The sequence below is a fragment of the Balaenoptera ricei genome, chromosome 17 (genome assembly GCF_028023285.1).
Source record: "Balaenoptera ricei isolate mBalRic1 chromosome 17, mBalRic1.hap2, whole genome shotgun sequence".
Classification (NCBI taxonomy): Eukaryota; Metazoa; Chordata; class Mammalia; order Artiodactyla; family Balaenopteridae; genus Balaenoptera; species Balaenoptera ricei.
In genome coordinates, this window is record NC_082655.1 from 82,672,832 (window position 1) to 82,687,319 (window position 14,488).

General features: G+C 49.6%; 1 protein-coding gene across 9 annotated transcripts in view; it reads left to right on the top strand.

Moving 5' to 3' along the window:
• The window catches only part of PRKDC (protein kinase, DNA-activated, catalytic subunit), a 152,211-nt gene extending 138,331 nt beyond the window's left edge, over positions 1–13,880 (top strand). For 4 of the 9 annotated variants that reach the window (XM_059902215.1, XM_059902219.1, XM_059902216.1 and 1 more), the window contains exons 75-87: positions 817–904; positions 992–1,135; positions 4,370–4,574; positions 5,391–5,477; positions 5,693–5,760; positions 6,278–6,498; positions 6,744–6,836; positions 8,888–8,977; positions 9,162–9,233; positions 9,313–9,514; positions 9,956–10,144; positions 10,736–10,875; positions 12,306–13,880. In XM_059902215.1, coding sequence (XP_059758198.1) covers positions 817–904; positions 992–1,135; positions 4,370–4,574; positions 5,391–5,477; positions 5,693–5,760; positions 6,278–6,498; positions 6,744–6,836; positions 8,888–8,977; positions 9,162–9,233; positions 9,313–9,514; positions 9,956–10,144; positions 10,736–10,875; positions 12,306–12,510 — 1,804 coding nt within the window. In that variant the 3' untranslated portion in view covers positions 12,511–13,880. Of the gene's footprint in view, positions 1–816; positions 905–991; positions 1,136–4,369; positions 4,575–5,390; positions 5,478–5,692; positions 5,761–6,277; positions 6,499–6,743; positions 6,837–8,887; positions 8,978–9,161; positions 9,234–9,312; positions 9,515–9,955; positions 10,145–10,735; positions 10,876–12,305 lie in introns of those variants that run through there. The other 5 variants (XM_059902221.1, XM_059902222.1, XM_059902223.1 and 2 more) reach the window with 3 other exon arrangements.
• The last annotated feature ends 608 nt before the right edge of the window (positions 13,881–14,488 follow it).

Genomic DNA, 14,488 nt, shown 5'->3' on the forward strand with positions numbered 1-14,488 from the left:
TCTGTTTGTTGGGTGCATCTGCCCTGGTGTGTCATTGGCTGTAGAGTTTATTTCCTTTTGTAAACACAGTTCATCTTAAAATGTTATTCATGAGACGGTTATGCTAACCATTAGTAATCTGTTGGTTGAGACGGACTAGATGAGATGCTTTTTGGAATCAGTTCCTGAAATTGTTCTGTAATTTAAAATCTCTGGGAAGCCCCCCCTTCTTCATTAGGAGTCAGTAAACTGCCCACGTGTCGCCCTTTCTGCTTCTTCAGTTGATTTGTAAGTGAGGACAGTTGCCAGAGTGGCAGCAGTGTTTTACTTCAGAAAGAATACTTGGTAAACGCACGGCGTTTTAGTTGCCCTTCTCTGTCAGGAGCTGATTTGCCTCATTATTTAGAGCGTTTTGCTTCCGAGGGACAAGGCTGGGGGGCACAGCCCTCGTCCCGGCTCGCTGATGGGCCGGCCGTGCGCCCACCCACCCTGTGATGCCCTCCTGTGTCTCAGCAGAGGCAGCTGCAGCGTGATTGGTTCCTTAGAAAGAAAGAAAGGAAAGAGAAATGTTGAAAAGTTTGTTGAGAAGGGGGACTTTTAACTTTAGATTGTGTGCACCAAAATGTTGAGGATTTGCTTTCACCTCATCTCTTGATACAGGACACACTTTGTGCTTCATCTGTTTTGGAGATAATTTTTAAATTGCTCCTTCCCTAGACTATGTAGTTGGTTATGTATTGTTTTATATATAAATATAATTATATATACATAACAATTATAGGCCTTGATCTTTGGAAGATGTTTGATTGAGCACCTAAACCTGGTAATTTTTTGTAGGATTAAAGCTAAGTTAGATCGAGAAGGAGTGGTTCAGGACTTCATTAACGCCCTGGAGCAGCTCTCCAGCCCTGAGATGCTCTTTAAGGTAGCGTTAACCGCTTCCCACACGTAAGACACGGGCTCAGTGCAACCTGCCTGCAGTCCAGCTTGACGTGTCTTTTTCTCTGCACAGGACTGGACGGAGGACATCAAGCTTGAACTAGAAAAGAACCCCGTAAATAAGAAGAACATTGAGAGGATGTATGAGAGAATGTACGCAGCCTTGGGAGACCCACAGGCTCCGGGTGTCGGGAGTTTTCGAAGGAGGTTTATCGAGGTACGGGGTGGGGCGGCAGCCGCTTGGTGATTACAGAGTCATTGTGAAGACGAGGGCTTCTATTTGCTGGTTTGTTAATACTTCTGGTTTTAAAATGTCGTTGAATTTGTAAACTTTCCTTAGATCCTTGTCTTTCTGTGAGATATTGATGGTGTATTTTTAGGTCAGATAGTGGCAAGTGGGGCACAGGTAAAACCTCAGGGTTTCTATTACATTCTGTTCTTCATGGCCAGATTCTTAGATATGAAGGTTATGTGTAGTTTAATGTTTTTAATTCTCAGAGTGATTTGGGTATCAGACCAGGAAAACGTTTGTATTTGCCGCAGGTTGTAACCATTTGTGAGCACTTAGCCCTGTCCAAGGCTCCGAGAGCTCACGGGGCCGCTCTGGTTTCAAAGTTGCTCCAGACTTGGAAGGGAGAGAATGCACGCGGTGCTCCCCGCCTGCCCCCCCCCCCCAGTCTGGGCCCCACCCCCACCCCCCGGACGGGGGTGGGCCTCCTCCCTCCGCTGCCTAAAGCACCTGTGTGCGCCTCTCCTGCATTTGTCACGCTGAGTTCCTTTTGACAATTTGGTGAAACCGCTTCTGTTCGCGAAACCTCAAGAAGCTTTAGAGCGTGCAGGAGCCCGGGAGCTCACCAGTCGCGCGTCTCTGGTGCGGAGGAGCGTCTTTGCCCCTTGCCGGTGTTCCAAGTGCTGCTTCAGTGAGACGTAGGTCACGTGGCCTGCCGCGCGTGCGGCCACAGTGTGCGGCGCCCGAGGGCTCGCTGTATTCCCGCCGCTCCCCGGAGCAGCCCCGTCCCCGCCCCTCCCTGCCCTGCCGGCCCCTGGGGGCTGGCCGGCCCGACCTTCCGTGTGGACGAGTCCCGCGGGGCCCGGCGTCTCTCGCTCGGCGGCGCGCGTGCTGCAGCCCGTGCCGGTGCCTGCCCGCTGGGTGCTGCCGGTTGCTCCGCGGCCTGTGTGTCCCGCGTCCGCCGAGCGGCGCTCCCGTGCGGTAGGCGCAGGGACTCCGGGCGCCGTCCTGACTCGGCCTCGGGGGCGGGGCTGACTGCGCGCACCTCTGCCCGCGGAGGCGGAGCCCGGCGCCGGCGTCTCTGTCCGGATGCGCGGGCGGGGCGGTTCTGATCTCCAGGGCGAGGGCTGGGGCAGGCGTCCCTCCTTCGCGGAGTTTCCGTTAATGGTCTGACTGTGGGAACAGACAGGACTACCTGCTGCCTGCTGTGACCCGGGCTGTGTCTCACGTGACAGTAAACCCTAAACCTCGGCACGCACTGCATTTATGACACGCGTTCGAGCCCACGTCCTATCCGGTCGGCCTCACAGCACTGCTGCCCAGTGACTGCAGCTCCCCGGCGGGAAACCCACGCCCCGAGAAGGTACTGAAGGGCGGCGGGCCCGCGGCCACAGCAGGAGCCGTCGGCGGGAAGGCGCTGGCGTCCGCCCTGTCCCCAGCTGGGGCCGCACCAGCCGCTGCCGTCGCGGCGCAGCAGCAGCCCCGGCGGGCGGCGGGCGGGCAGCAGGGGTGGCGGCCTCAGCAGGGTTGGCGTGTGGGATCGGCCAGGGTCCGGGGCTCGCCAGGTCTTGTTCTGAGCCCCGCCGCTTGTGCTAAGCCTGCGGCGGGCGGGCCCAGGGCCGACCGAGAGGGCGGCAGAGGGGTCGCCCTGAGCTTCCCGCGGAGGGGCTGGGGGCCTGCCCGTCGGCCCTGCCCTGGAAACCGCAGCCTGGCGGGCTGTGTCCCGGCCAAGCTCAGCCCACCGCCCAGCAGGGCCGAGCCCCGCAGAAAGCTCCCCGCAGCTGCAGCCGTGGTTTGTCCGGAGCTTGCTTCCTAGTACCTGGGACAGTCCATCCGGAACTTTCTGCTTCGTACCAAATCGGCACATAATTTGCGTCGGTTAATTAAACTATTAATCCACTAAAACAGAACTGCCTCAGGTTTCACTCTAGGGGGCCCTTAGGGGCATTATGCCATTTGGATCAGTGCTGGTGCTGGTTATGCTGGGAAATGCGGGCTGATCTTTCCCTGCAGTCTAAGAACTGCAGACTGTTTCTGTACTTCTAGTCCAGTTATAGATCAAGGAAGAACTGTGTTTTATGTATGTTAGTTTTCCTGTAGTGGATTGTCTAAAACAGAGCTTATATTTCATTTATGCCAGGCTCATGATGTGGGGTTAGTTCTGCATTTGGGAAAACATTTCTAATTAAAGATGATCAGGTGAACCTTGACAACTATTAGGTCACCATTAGTAATACTCTTGAGTTTTGTTTTTTGTTTTTTTAATTTTGATATCAGGATTATAATTTAAATAAATATTTGAGTAGAAACTAATACAAAGGATGATTTGATATATTCCAAGATAAGGAACTTCTAATAATAACTGCTTCTAGAAATACAACTTACCCAAATGCTATTTATACTGGTTCTTGATCCAAAATAATGGCTTGAAAGACCCTCACTAAGGGAGAGTGTTTTTTTCTTATGTTTTTCTCTTTGCTCCGAGGAAGAACTTTGAGCTGTTCATTTTTTTAAAATTTATTTATTTATTTATTTTTGGCTGTGTTTGGGTCTTCGTTGCTGTGTGTGGGCTTTCTCTAGTTGTGGCGAGCGGGGGCTACTTTTCGTTGCAGTGTGCGGGCTTCTCATTGCAGTGGCTTCTCTTGTTGTGGAGCACGGGCTCAGTAGTTGTGGCTTGTGGGCTCTAGAGCGCAGGCTCAGTAGTTGTGGCGCACGGGCTTAGTTGTTCTGCGGCATATGGTATCTTCCCGGAGCAGGGCTCGAACGCGTGTCCCCTGCATTGGCAGGCAGATTCTTAACCACTGTGCCACCAGGGAAGTCCCTGGGCTGTTCATTTCTATTGAATTATGTCCTTTATTTTGTACTTTGTTCCTAATTACTCCCGTTGTCATGATGGTGCAGATCAGCAGCTGTACAACGGACGCAGAGGTTAAAGGATTTTCCCAGGTGTTTAAAGCCCTTGTTAAGAATTTATGCCCAGAAGTCACCGCTGACTGTCATCCTTTCCATCTTCTCAAAGGGGCACAAAGACAAAAACAAAAGGCAGGCTGCTGTGCTTCAAGACTGTTGAAACGTTCAAGGAGAGTGAAACTATCAATTAAAAGCATAGAAAAAAACCAATACAACTTGAGCGCCTGTTTATTATAAAGATTCGTGAGCCTAGAACTTTTTCAGAAGTTCAACTAAACATTAATCTTTAAGGTAAATTATCATTAATTGCAGGCTTTTGGGAAAGAATTTGATACCCACTTTGGGAGAGGAGGCTCTAAGCTCCCTGGCATGAAGCTCCAGGACTTCTGCACCGTCACCAGCTCGCTGCTCGGGAGGATGAGCAGGGGCTCGAAGGCACCGGGGAACCTGAAGGAGCTCTCGCCCTGGATGAGCAGCTTCAGGGCCGAATTCCTGAGGGATGCGCTCGAGGTTCCTGGTGAGTTACTAACCTCGGGGGCGGCGGAGGCAGCAGGGTGCTTTGAGGAGAGTCGTGCCGGAGCGGGGACTTCTGATTCGAAGATGGTGAAATCGGGATCTTGACGGTTTTCTTTTTTTAAACAGAATTTTAAATTCCACCTACTTTTCATCATTAGGAAAATCTGTAATTACTATGAATAGTACGCTTACTAAATGTCTAGTGATATTCCCGGTGAAGACAAGTGCTCAGACGTCCACCTACTAATAACGGTAGCTGGTCATGTCCTCTGAACCTACCCACGCATTGCCCCTGAATAACTTTTCTTCAGAAATAAAATACAGGAAACCTCAGAGATGCTGCGGGTTCAGTTCCAGACCACCGCAGCAGAACAAATTAAAGCAGGTGGTTTCCCAGTGCGCATAAAAGTTATGTCTACAGTATACTGTAGTCCGTTAACGTGCAGTAGCATCGTGTCTTCAAAGCAATGTACGTACCTGAATTAAAAAACACTTTATTGCTAGAAAATGCTAACCGTCTCCTGACAACTCAGGGTTGCCACAGACCTTCCATTTGTAAGAACCGCAGCATCTGAGAAGTGCAGTAAAACGCGGTGTGCCTGCACGCTGCTTTGTGGGGTGTGCGCTGGTCCCACCTAAAGCGGCGAGATGATGGCACACGCCGTGCCGGCAGGAGGGACGCTCGTGGCACTGAGGACCCGCCCTGTCTTCACCGTGGGATTTGCCAGACCAAGTGTTTCACTGTGGTCGCTTAGGTCCTTATTCCAGTGGGGAGAAAGGGATTCGGAGAAACACTTTCCTTTGTTATTATTAACAGCTGCGCATCACATACCATGCGTTTCAAGAAAACTCCCGAAAACGGAGCCTCCTGACATGCAGCTTGACTCTGCTGGCAACAGCACAGGTGCTCGCCCGGGGCGCTGCCGTCCCTGTTCGCATTTGTCTGCGCCACCCGAATGGGAAGCGTGTCCGCTAGCCTGTCAAGCCGAGAAACGGCAGCGTTTGAAAGAATGCGTCCAGTGAAAACTTTGCGTTAAAGCTTCTCTCCTGTTAGACCAGGGGGTGTGCTTTACGTGCAGGGTGCAGCCTCTTGAGTCAGGCTTCTGTGGTTTGTCCCAGGTCAGTACGACGGCAGAGGGAAGCCGGTGCCCGAGTACCACGCTCGCATCGCCGGCTTCGACGAGCGGGTAGGTGCTGGGCGTCAGCCAGCTCCTCAGGTTCGAGGAGAGACGGTTCACTCCCCATGCTGGTCTCAAGCGCACGGGGTTCTCTGAGGGTTGTGTTGCAGGTTTTCTGATGGGAATTTACTGACCTTAATATAATGTTTCCAGTCTTTCAACATCAGTCATGTTTAAGGACCTAGTAAACTCGAAAAATAAACTCTGTGTGTGTGTGTGTGTCTGTTTCAAACGTACGAGTCTTAAGTCCCTGTAGCAAGTGGGCATGTCGTGTGTGGCTTGTTCCTGAGGACGCATGTTTATAAGCACTTAACTTGTCACTGGGAACCTGGCACCTCTTGGCACTGCAGCCGGGCGGGAACAGGGGCCGGGAGACTCGGTGCCCTCACTTGTCCTTTGCTCTGTTGCCCGCCTGGGTCCCCGGAGGGCGTGCCCCAGGCCTTGCCCCCCGCTCTGGTGATGAGACCCGGGCCCACCTCGGTCTCTCAGCTGCGCCCGAAAATGCTGCTTCCTTTGACCTTTGAAGGTGAGAGTGATGGCCTCGCTCAGGAGACCGACGCGCATCGTGGTCCGCGGGCACGACGAGCGGGAGTACCCCTTCCTGGTGAAGGGCGGGGAGGACCTGCGGCAGGACCAGCGCGTCCTCCAGCTGCTCCAGGTCATGAACGGGCTGCTCGCCCGCGACGCTGCCTGTGGCCAGCGGGGCCTGCAGGTGACGACCTACCGCGTGGTGCCCATGACCTCCAGGTGCGCAGGGCCCCCCTGCGGGCGATGGGGACGCGGGGTCACAGGACCGGAAGCGCCTGCTTGGTTTTGTCAGGAAGGGGAGGGGGGCGTCCCGTGACGGTTGGGGTTCTAGGTGTCACGGGACAGAGGCCAACAGCCCAGACGCTGCTCAGCCCGTGATGTTCATCCTCGTGGAGAGAGTGAGGGAAGAACTGTGTTCGAGAGAAGCGAGGGCAGGGGTGTTCATGACTGTTCTTTCCTTCCAGGTTGGGGCTAATTGAATGGATCGAAAGCACCTGCACCTTGAAGGAGCTCCTTCTGAGCAGCATGTCACGGGAGGAGAAGGCGGCCTACACCAGGTGACCTGGGGTCCCAGGGCCCTGCCCGGCCACCGCAGCCCACAGGTCACCTCCCCGGGCGGGGCTCCTCCACCCTGCCTCCAGGGACCTGAATTTTCAGGCCCTTTCATTGGCGCCCTTGGCCGAAGCCTGGCCTGTACTTCTGTACTTTAATCTGCCACTTGATGGGTGAACAAAGGAAATGGAGTCCAGGGTTCTAAACAGTAGTTGCATATATTTTATCACAATTTTTTAAAAAGGATTAACTTTGGGGAAAAAAAGAAGACTCTCTGAAGAAAATAAAAAGTAAGGTTAGCAGCTAACATTTAATTATACATTTTCTGTGGCACTATTCTCAGTTCTTAATGTGTATGAAGTCATTTATTTCTTACAAAAACCAACAAGGTGAGTATTGTTGTCACCTCTCTACAGACGAGGCAGCTGAGGCCGGAGAGGTGAGGCTACCCCAGCATGTAGGGGGTGCAGGTGGGGGTGCAGGTGGGTGCGTAGTTCCAGGTCATGATACAGGGGCTTTCTATTTTTCTTTATCCTTTTGTATTTTCCAGGTTTCCTACGATGAACATGTTATTTTTCAATCAGGAAGTTTTTTAAAAAAATTTGTTCCTTGTTTCTGTAAAGAAAAATAAGGACAGCATGGCTTACCGCCGTTTTGAAGCAGGGGTTGGCACGTTTGGGGGACCAGCGTTAGGCTGGCGGGCGAGGCGACGGTCATCAGTAGCCTCAGGGCCCACGCCTCCTCGCTGGACCCCTGCTCCTTCCTGAGAGTACCCGCGTGGGGGCGGCGTTCTCCTCAGGCACACTCTTACTCCTGGGTAATAGCTGCTACGCAGGGCAGTGTTGACCAACTTCTAATTCCATTCATTTGAGTCTTTTGCCTAAAGTTGTCCCTGCTGCCAGGAGTCCCTCCTCTCGCTTGTGCTTGTGCTGACGCACAGGGGGCCCGAGCCACTCGCACAGGTGACCTTCCCGGTTCCCACGGCCCCCGCCCCCCGCCTCCCGCTTGTGAGATGGGAGAGTGTGAAAGGCATCTGGCAAACATAGGTGTCCAAGGAGTATAAAGTGCTTTTCACATATGGAATTGCAGACAGTACTTCCCACTACCTTTTTAAAACAAGGCACTTCCAGCCCCCATTCCTAAGATCATTGCTGTTTTTTTGTTAATTTACATGTTGCAGTTTTCCAATCTAAAGACTTTTATCCAGTTGAAACTAGGAGAGAATTTAGATGGAAATGGAGTGGTCTCTTTGTGAAATTAACTTAGTAGCATCTCAGAAAAGATTCACCTTATTAAGGGATTTAACTACTAAGTAACATGTTGTGAAGTTGTTCTATCTTTAGTGATTATTATTATTTTTTTTTTTTAAGGAAAACTTGTTAAAACTTTTGGTGCAAACCCAAGAGTGGGTAAACGTACAAGTAACAGTGTCTCGACCTGTCCACACACTGCCTTTGCCTGGGAAGCGTTACTGAAAACAAGCTTTTCAAATTCAATTCAAATCCATCATCATTTAAGAAGATACTTTTTGGCACTTACTATGGATTTTGTCTGTGTCTGCATACTGGAAATGGTTAAAAAAAAAAAAAACGTGGCAGTGTTTAATGACAAAAGCAGACAGGCTGTCTTCAACAAGTAGCTTGTGGTCATTTTGTTTCTTTAGTGACGTACCTGCTTTAAACAAGTTGCACGTGGTGCTGTCCTGCTGCGAGGGGTCCCGCCCAGGGTCAGGCGTGTGGGACCATATGCCTGCATCGCCAGCCCATCATGTTCCTGTGTGTGAAGTGGGACATTTATTGTATCTGGTGGTTCTACGCCTGAACTTTTGCACAGGGGATAGCCGTGGTTCTTGAGGAGTGATTAAGAATGGATAACGGTGTGTTGAAATCCTAGACCCAGAGCAGCAGAGTTCAGTGTTAATATTCAATATGATTCAAGTCGTGTTTATTCTCCCCGACTCTTCACTCCTTTTCAGTGAATTCCTGGTGATGTTTGCCTCTGAAATCAGCGACCCTAGACATCCTCCTAACGCTGATTCTCTTTCCCTACTTGTTAGTGACCCCCGGGCACCAGCGTCTGAGTATAGAGACTGGCTGAGGAGGATGTCGGGAAGGTGTGACCCCGGGGCCTACGCGCTCATGTTCAAGTATGTGTTGTACCGACCAGTTCGTTCTTCTCAAGGTTGCGTATTCACTTTTGTTTCTTAGAAAGCTTTGCCTCGGATCATCAAAATCTAGTTAATCTGGTATTCGAGCTTCACTATAACAAAGAGCTTTAAATTTCAAGTCGTGAGAAGCTCTAATCAGACATTTCCCATTATTAAATCGTAGGGGGGCCAGTCGCACTGAGACAGTCACATCTTTTAGAAAAAGAGAGAGTCAAGTGCCGGCCGATCTCCTAAAGTAAGAGTGTTTCCGACTTTGCTCACGGGGGCTGGGGGGTGGGGGCGGGGGCAGAGGCCACACGACTGTGCCCCTGCAGGCGGGCCTTCCTGAAGATGAGCACCGGCCCCGAGGCCTTCCTGGCTCTCCGCAGCCACTTTGCCAGCTCCCACGCACTCCTGTGCATCAGCCACTGGGTCCTGGGCATCGGAGACAGGCATCTGAACAACCTGATGGTGAGCTTGGAGACGGGCGGCGTGATTGGGATCGACTTCGGACATGCGTTCGGATCAGCCACCCAGGTGAGTGTGCCCTTCTCTGCTCTGGGCTGGAGTTGCCCTTGGGCTTCGCGACCCCTCTGGAAACAGTCGGTTTGCATGGTCGTTGAAGTTGTCATTCTTGGGGAGAGGGAAAATCTCAGCTCTGTTTCAGCCTTGTGCAGACAGGTTGTGGAAGGTGTGCTGATAGATTAATTAGGTAATCAGAGCTAAGAGAAACGTGTTCCTGTAAAAAGGTCGGAGGTTCTATGAAGCCCCGTCATGAAAACATCCCGCGGGGCTGTGAAGCACACCCTCCCTGACATCAAGCTCCGAGTCTCCGTCTCCGTGGCTGTGTCACTGCTCCTGGGCACAGTGGCTTCACGTCTGTGTGGCAGGAGCTGGTGTGCTCCCCACGCGTGAGCGACAGCCATGGAAGGGCCCTCCCTCGCGCCCACTGCTTCTCACACGTCCTTTTCTCTGTAGTTTCTGCCGGTCCCTGAGCTGATGCCTTTCCGTCTGACTCGCCAGTTTATCACGCTGATGCTACCACTGAAAGAAACGGGGCTCGTGGGCAGCACCATGGTGTGTGCGCTGAGGGCTTTCCGCTCACGCCCAGACCTGCTCACCACCGCCATGGACGTGTTTGTGAAGGAGCCGTCCTTCGACTGGAAGGTGCGGTGGTCTCTTCGCACTTTGTGCCTTTGTTACAGCATGCCTGTGATTGACCCGCATCTCCTGTTAGCTGGTGGGAATGTGTCATGTTGTGTTTACTAAAATACTTACTGTTTTGTACAGCACTTTCTCAGAATGAACATTTGGGATCATTTGGCTTGGCTTGAAAATCAGATGAGACGTTCCTTTTATTTGTAGGAAACTGACTTGAGAGTATTTTTAACCCTTTGGTGATAGTGGGTTTGGTTTCTCTGAGACAAGTTTTAGTTTAAAATCCGTTCCACACAAGGTCTTCCTTGATCATAAAGACAGATAGTGCTTTCTTAAATCTCAAGGGTTCTTCACGATACTGCCCCCCAAAAGGGAGCATAGCAATGGTACCCTCCACAGGGAGGGATGCGTTAAGCCTAAGGGTAAGACCCTCACGGTCGTGGTCACTGTTATTTGTGCTGCCGTGAGAGTTTGCATAAAAAGCTGCGGCGCCCTCCCCAGTTAGAGATTCTGTTTAAGATCATTACTTGTTGAATCTGTGTGAATGTGATCATGTATACTGTTAAGCAGAGAAAAAAAAATCATGTTCCTTTCCTTTAGAATTTTGAACAGAAAATGCTAAGAAAAGGAGGATCATGGATTCAAGAAGTAAATGTAACTGAAAAAAACTGGTATCCCCGGCAGAAGATACATCACGCTAAGAGAAAGTTAGCAGGTGCCAATCCAGCAGTTATTACCTGGTAAGACGTTATTTGTGGAAGAAACAAGCACACGCCAACACGCTGGCGTTTCGGAAGAATCACTGAACACCATATGTTTATCCTCGGCCTGTGGTGTCGGCACTGACAGATGGAGGGCCACGGCCTGAGGAGGCCGGCCTCTCCACCGCCCTGCGAGGTCCTAACTCTGGAGCCCCTCCCAGGCTGCCTGGGGCCCCTGCACCGCATTCCTACACTGTTGCGTGACTATCTTTACCTGCACGAGGAGGTTTAGGTTTTAAACTTGCTCTTGCCCTTTTTCAGGACAGATGGGACCTGGGTGGCATAGCCCCGAGGGGCGGAGAGCACAGTGGCGGCTCACTAACCAGTGTGCAGATGGGGTCACCTTTAACTTCGCTTTCGCGTTTTTCTGGTTGAGGTCTAAAACAAACAGGAATGTGTAGAAATGATTCACAAGAAGGAAAAAAAGTTGGACTTTCCCATTAATTAACAGTAAAAGGCTGTCTGTGGTCAGTTGTTTTCTGACAAAGGTGCCAAGACCATTCGGTGGTCTTTCCAACAAGTGGCAGAGGAATGAGGGTGGAGCGTCCACCGCCCACCACATACAAAGTTAATTCAAAGTGGATCAAAGACCCAACCGCAAGAGCTAAAGCTGTAGAACACGCAGGAAGAAACACAGGGGTAAGTCTTCAGGACCTGGGATTTGGCAGTGACATTTGGCACGCTTAAGTATAACAGTAGAAGCACAAACAAGAAAAGGAAAAAACAGATAAATTCATCAAAATTGAAAACTTTTGTGCTTACCCTCAGGAAAATAAAAATACAGAATGGGAGAAAACATTTGAAAGTCATACAGCTGTTAAGGGACTTGTGTATAGAATACATAAAAGACTCTAATAGCTGAATAATAAAAAGACCACCCAATTAAAAAATGACCAAAGTACCTGAACAGACATTGCTCTAAAGAAGATACACAAATGGCCAATAAGCACGTGGAAAGATGCTGACCATCATTAGTCATCAGATAAAGGGAAGTGGATTCCACTTCACACCCACTAGGATTGTTGGAATCAAAAAATGGAATATAGCGAGTTGTTGGTGAGGGCTGGAGAAGTCGGAGCCCTCGGGTGCTTCTGCTGGGAAGGTGAAATGGTGCAGCCACTCTGGGGAGGTGCGGCAGTTCCTCAAAGAGTTAGACGTGGGGGGGTACCGTAGGGCCCCACGTTCCATTCCGGGTACTGACCCAAGCGAAGTAAAAGTGAGTCCACACAAACACGTGAGGACAGGCGTGCCCAGCCTCCATCATGTTCTGTTTTCCTGCAGATCGAATCTCTTGGCTTTAAGGTTATGAGCAACAGAAAATATTCTGCGTGGTGAGAGGGAATGTCTGGTTTGGACAGGAAAAATAATGCGTGGTTTGTGTCTTCATGTTTGTTTAATCTTTTTTCCAGTGATGAGTTACTTCTGGGCCACGAGAAGGCGCCTGCCTTTGAGCATTACATCGCTGTAGCTCAAGGAAGCAGAGATCACAACATTCGTGCCCAGGGGCCAGGCAGTGGACTTTCAGAAGAGGCCCAGGTGAAGTGCTTGATTGACCAGGCAACAGACCCCAACATCCTCGGCAGAACTTGGGAAGGGTGGGAGCCCTGGATGTGAGGTCCCGGGGAGTCAGCAGAGAAAGGGCACGCGTGTGGAGAGAGTGTCCTAAACTTTGATCCAAGCAATCAGTGGGCTCATCGTCCCTAAGCACCGGAGTTGTGTGGCGAGTTTAATCAAGGTTGTGATGAAGAAGTGAATGCTGGCGTGGGTGAATGGCTAGGCCGTAATCAAAGGTTAGGTCAGAGTCAGAATGGATGTAGAAGGGCAGGCTCGTGCAAGCACCGAACCAAGACCGTAGCAGACCGCGAGTGCTCTGAGGGGACCGAGAGCTGTGGTGGTTCATTGTGCACCTGAGTGTTCTGCGACCGTGCCTCACGGCGCCGTGGAAGTCACACCCAGAAGACTTTGTCCCGGAGACTTTGTGAGAGTCATATTAGCAGCACAGGAATAAGAACAGGTCAGGCTATGATTATGGCTTATTATATTTAGAAATGATTGTACTTGACGTTTTAGGATATTTTTGTAGGTTTTTTCCTTTCACATTTTTCTCTTCTAGTTTTGACATTTTACGATAGAACTGTTCTCTAGAAGAGAAAGTATTTAGGAGAGAGAAAAACCTTGGTCTTAGCACTCACTTTTGCTACTGTGATCACAACGGGAAGGTGGACGAAAGAGCTTTGCATCCCAGACTCAGGAAAGCTTCAGAAATTCCAAGTATGAAAGTACGGATAGCACTAAGCATTCCAGTTCTAGGAAAATAAAAGAAATCCCTGTTTGAAATGAACCCTTATTTGGAGATAAAACATGCATCCTAGAGCGGCCAGATCAAGTTACAGAAACAGCTTCCTCTCCACTCAGAGAGCCTCTGTCCCCACCCCAGTCGTCCCCACCTGGAGCCGATTTCAGGTTGGCTTTGAGCTTTTTGTTACTGTTTTTTCAAACATTTCTAGTTAGAAACTCTTGTATGATTTTAGGAAATAGTAAATCTTAAGACTAAGGAACATTAAAAGTTTTTTTTCCTGAAGTAGTATATAGCTTTTATGCAGTTTCACAAGCAAACATTTCATCTTATAATTATTTCATTCTATTACTTGACAAACTTATTCTGATAGATACAGGTTGAATGCATGATGGCATTAATAAAAAACGTTCATGGGGACTTCCCCAGCGGTCCAGTGGTGAAGATTCCGCGCTTCCACTGCACGGGGCGCAGGTTCGATCCCTGGTCGGGGGACTGAGACCGCCAGCCTGCTGCGCAGCGTGGCTGAAACATTTAAAGAAAAAAAAAAACAGAACATTCCAGGTTCCCTTAGGACGGGACGCCTACACATAGCTTCTAATCGACAAAATAAAATCGTGGGGAAAGAGTAAAGATGTGAACTTTAAACACTTTCTAAAATAAAAATTATTCCATCAACTTGCAAGAATTTTTGAAGTGCTGTTTATTAACTAATGACCAGTAACTTCCGCTAAGATAGATATTTTTGAACTTTGGAATATTGTCTGTATATTAAAGTGACAACACAGCTGTGGGGGTTGTACTTACTCTCTTTGAACATCATGAAATTGAAGAATTTAAGGACTGGCTTTTTAAAAAAGCAAAGGCCATTGGAATTTTGATAGGGATTGCACTGAATCTGTAGATTGCTTTAGGTAGTTTTGCTATTTAACAATATTAAGGCTTCCAGTCCATGAACACAGTGTCTTTCCTTTTATTTGTCTTTCTTTCAGCAGTGTTTTGTAATTTTTACTAGTTTTTGATGTTCCTACTTTTCGGTTTCCTTGTTTAACTTTATTCTGAGGTATTTTATTCTTTGGGATGCTGCTGTGTATTTGTAGATATTAGGTATTTACACAGTTTCCCAGTTTCCTTTTCGGATTGTCATTGCTGGTGTAGAGGAACACAACTGCCTTTGTGTGGTGATCTTTTCTCTTGAAACTTTGCTGGATTAATTTATTAGCTCTAGTACTTATTTTGCGTATCCTTGGGACTTTTCATATATAGGATCATGTTGTCTGTGATAGAGAGAGCTTT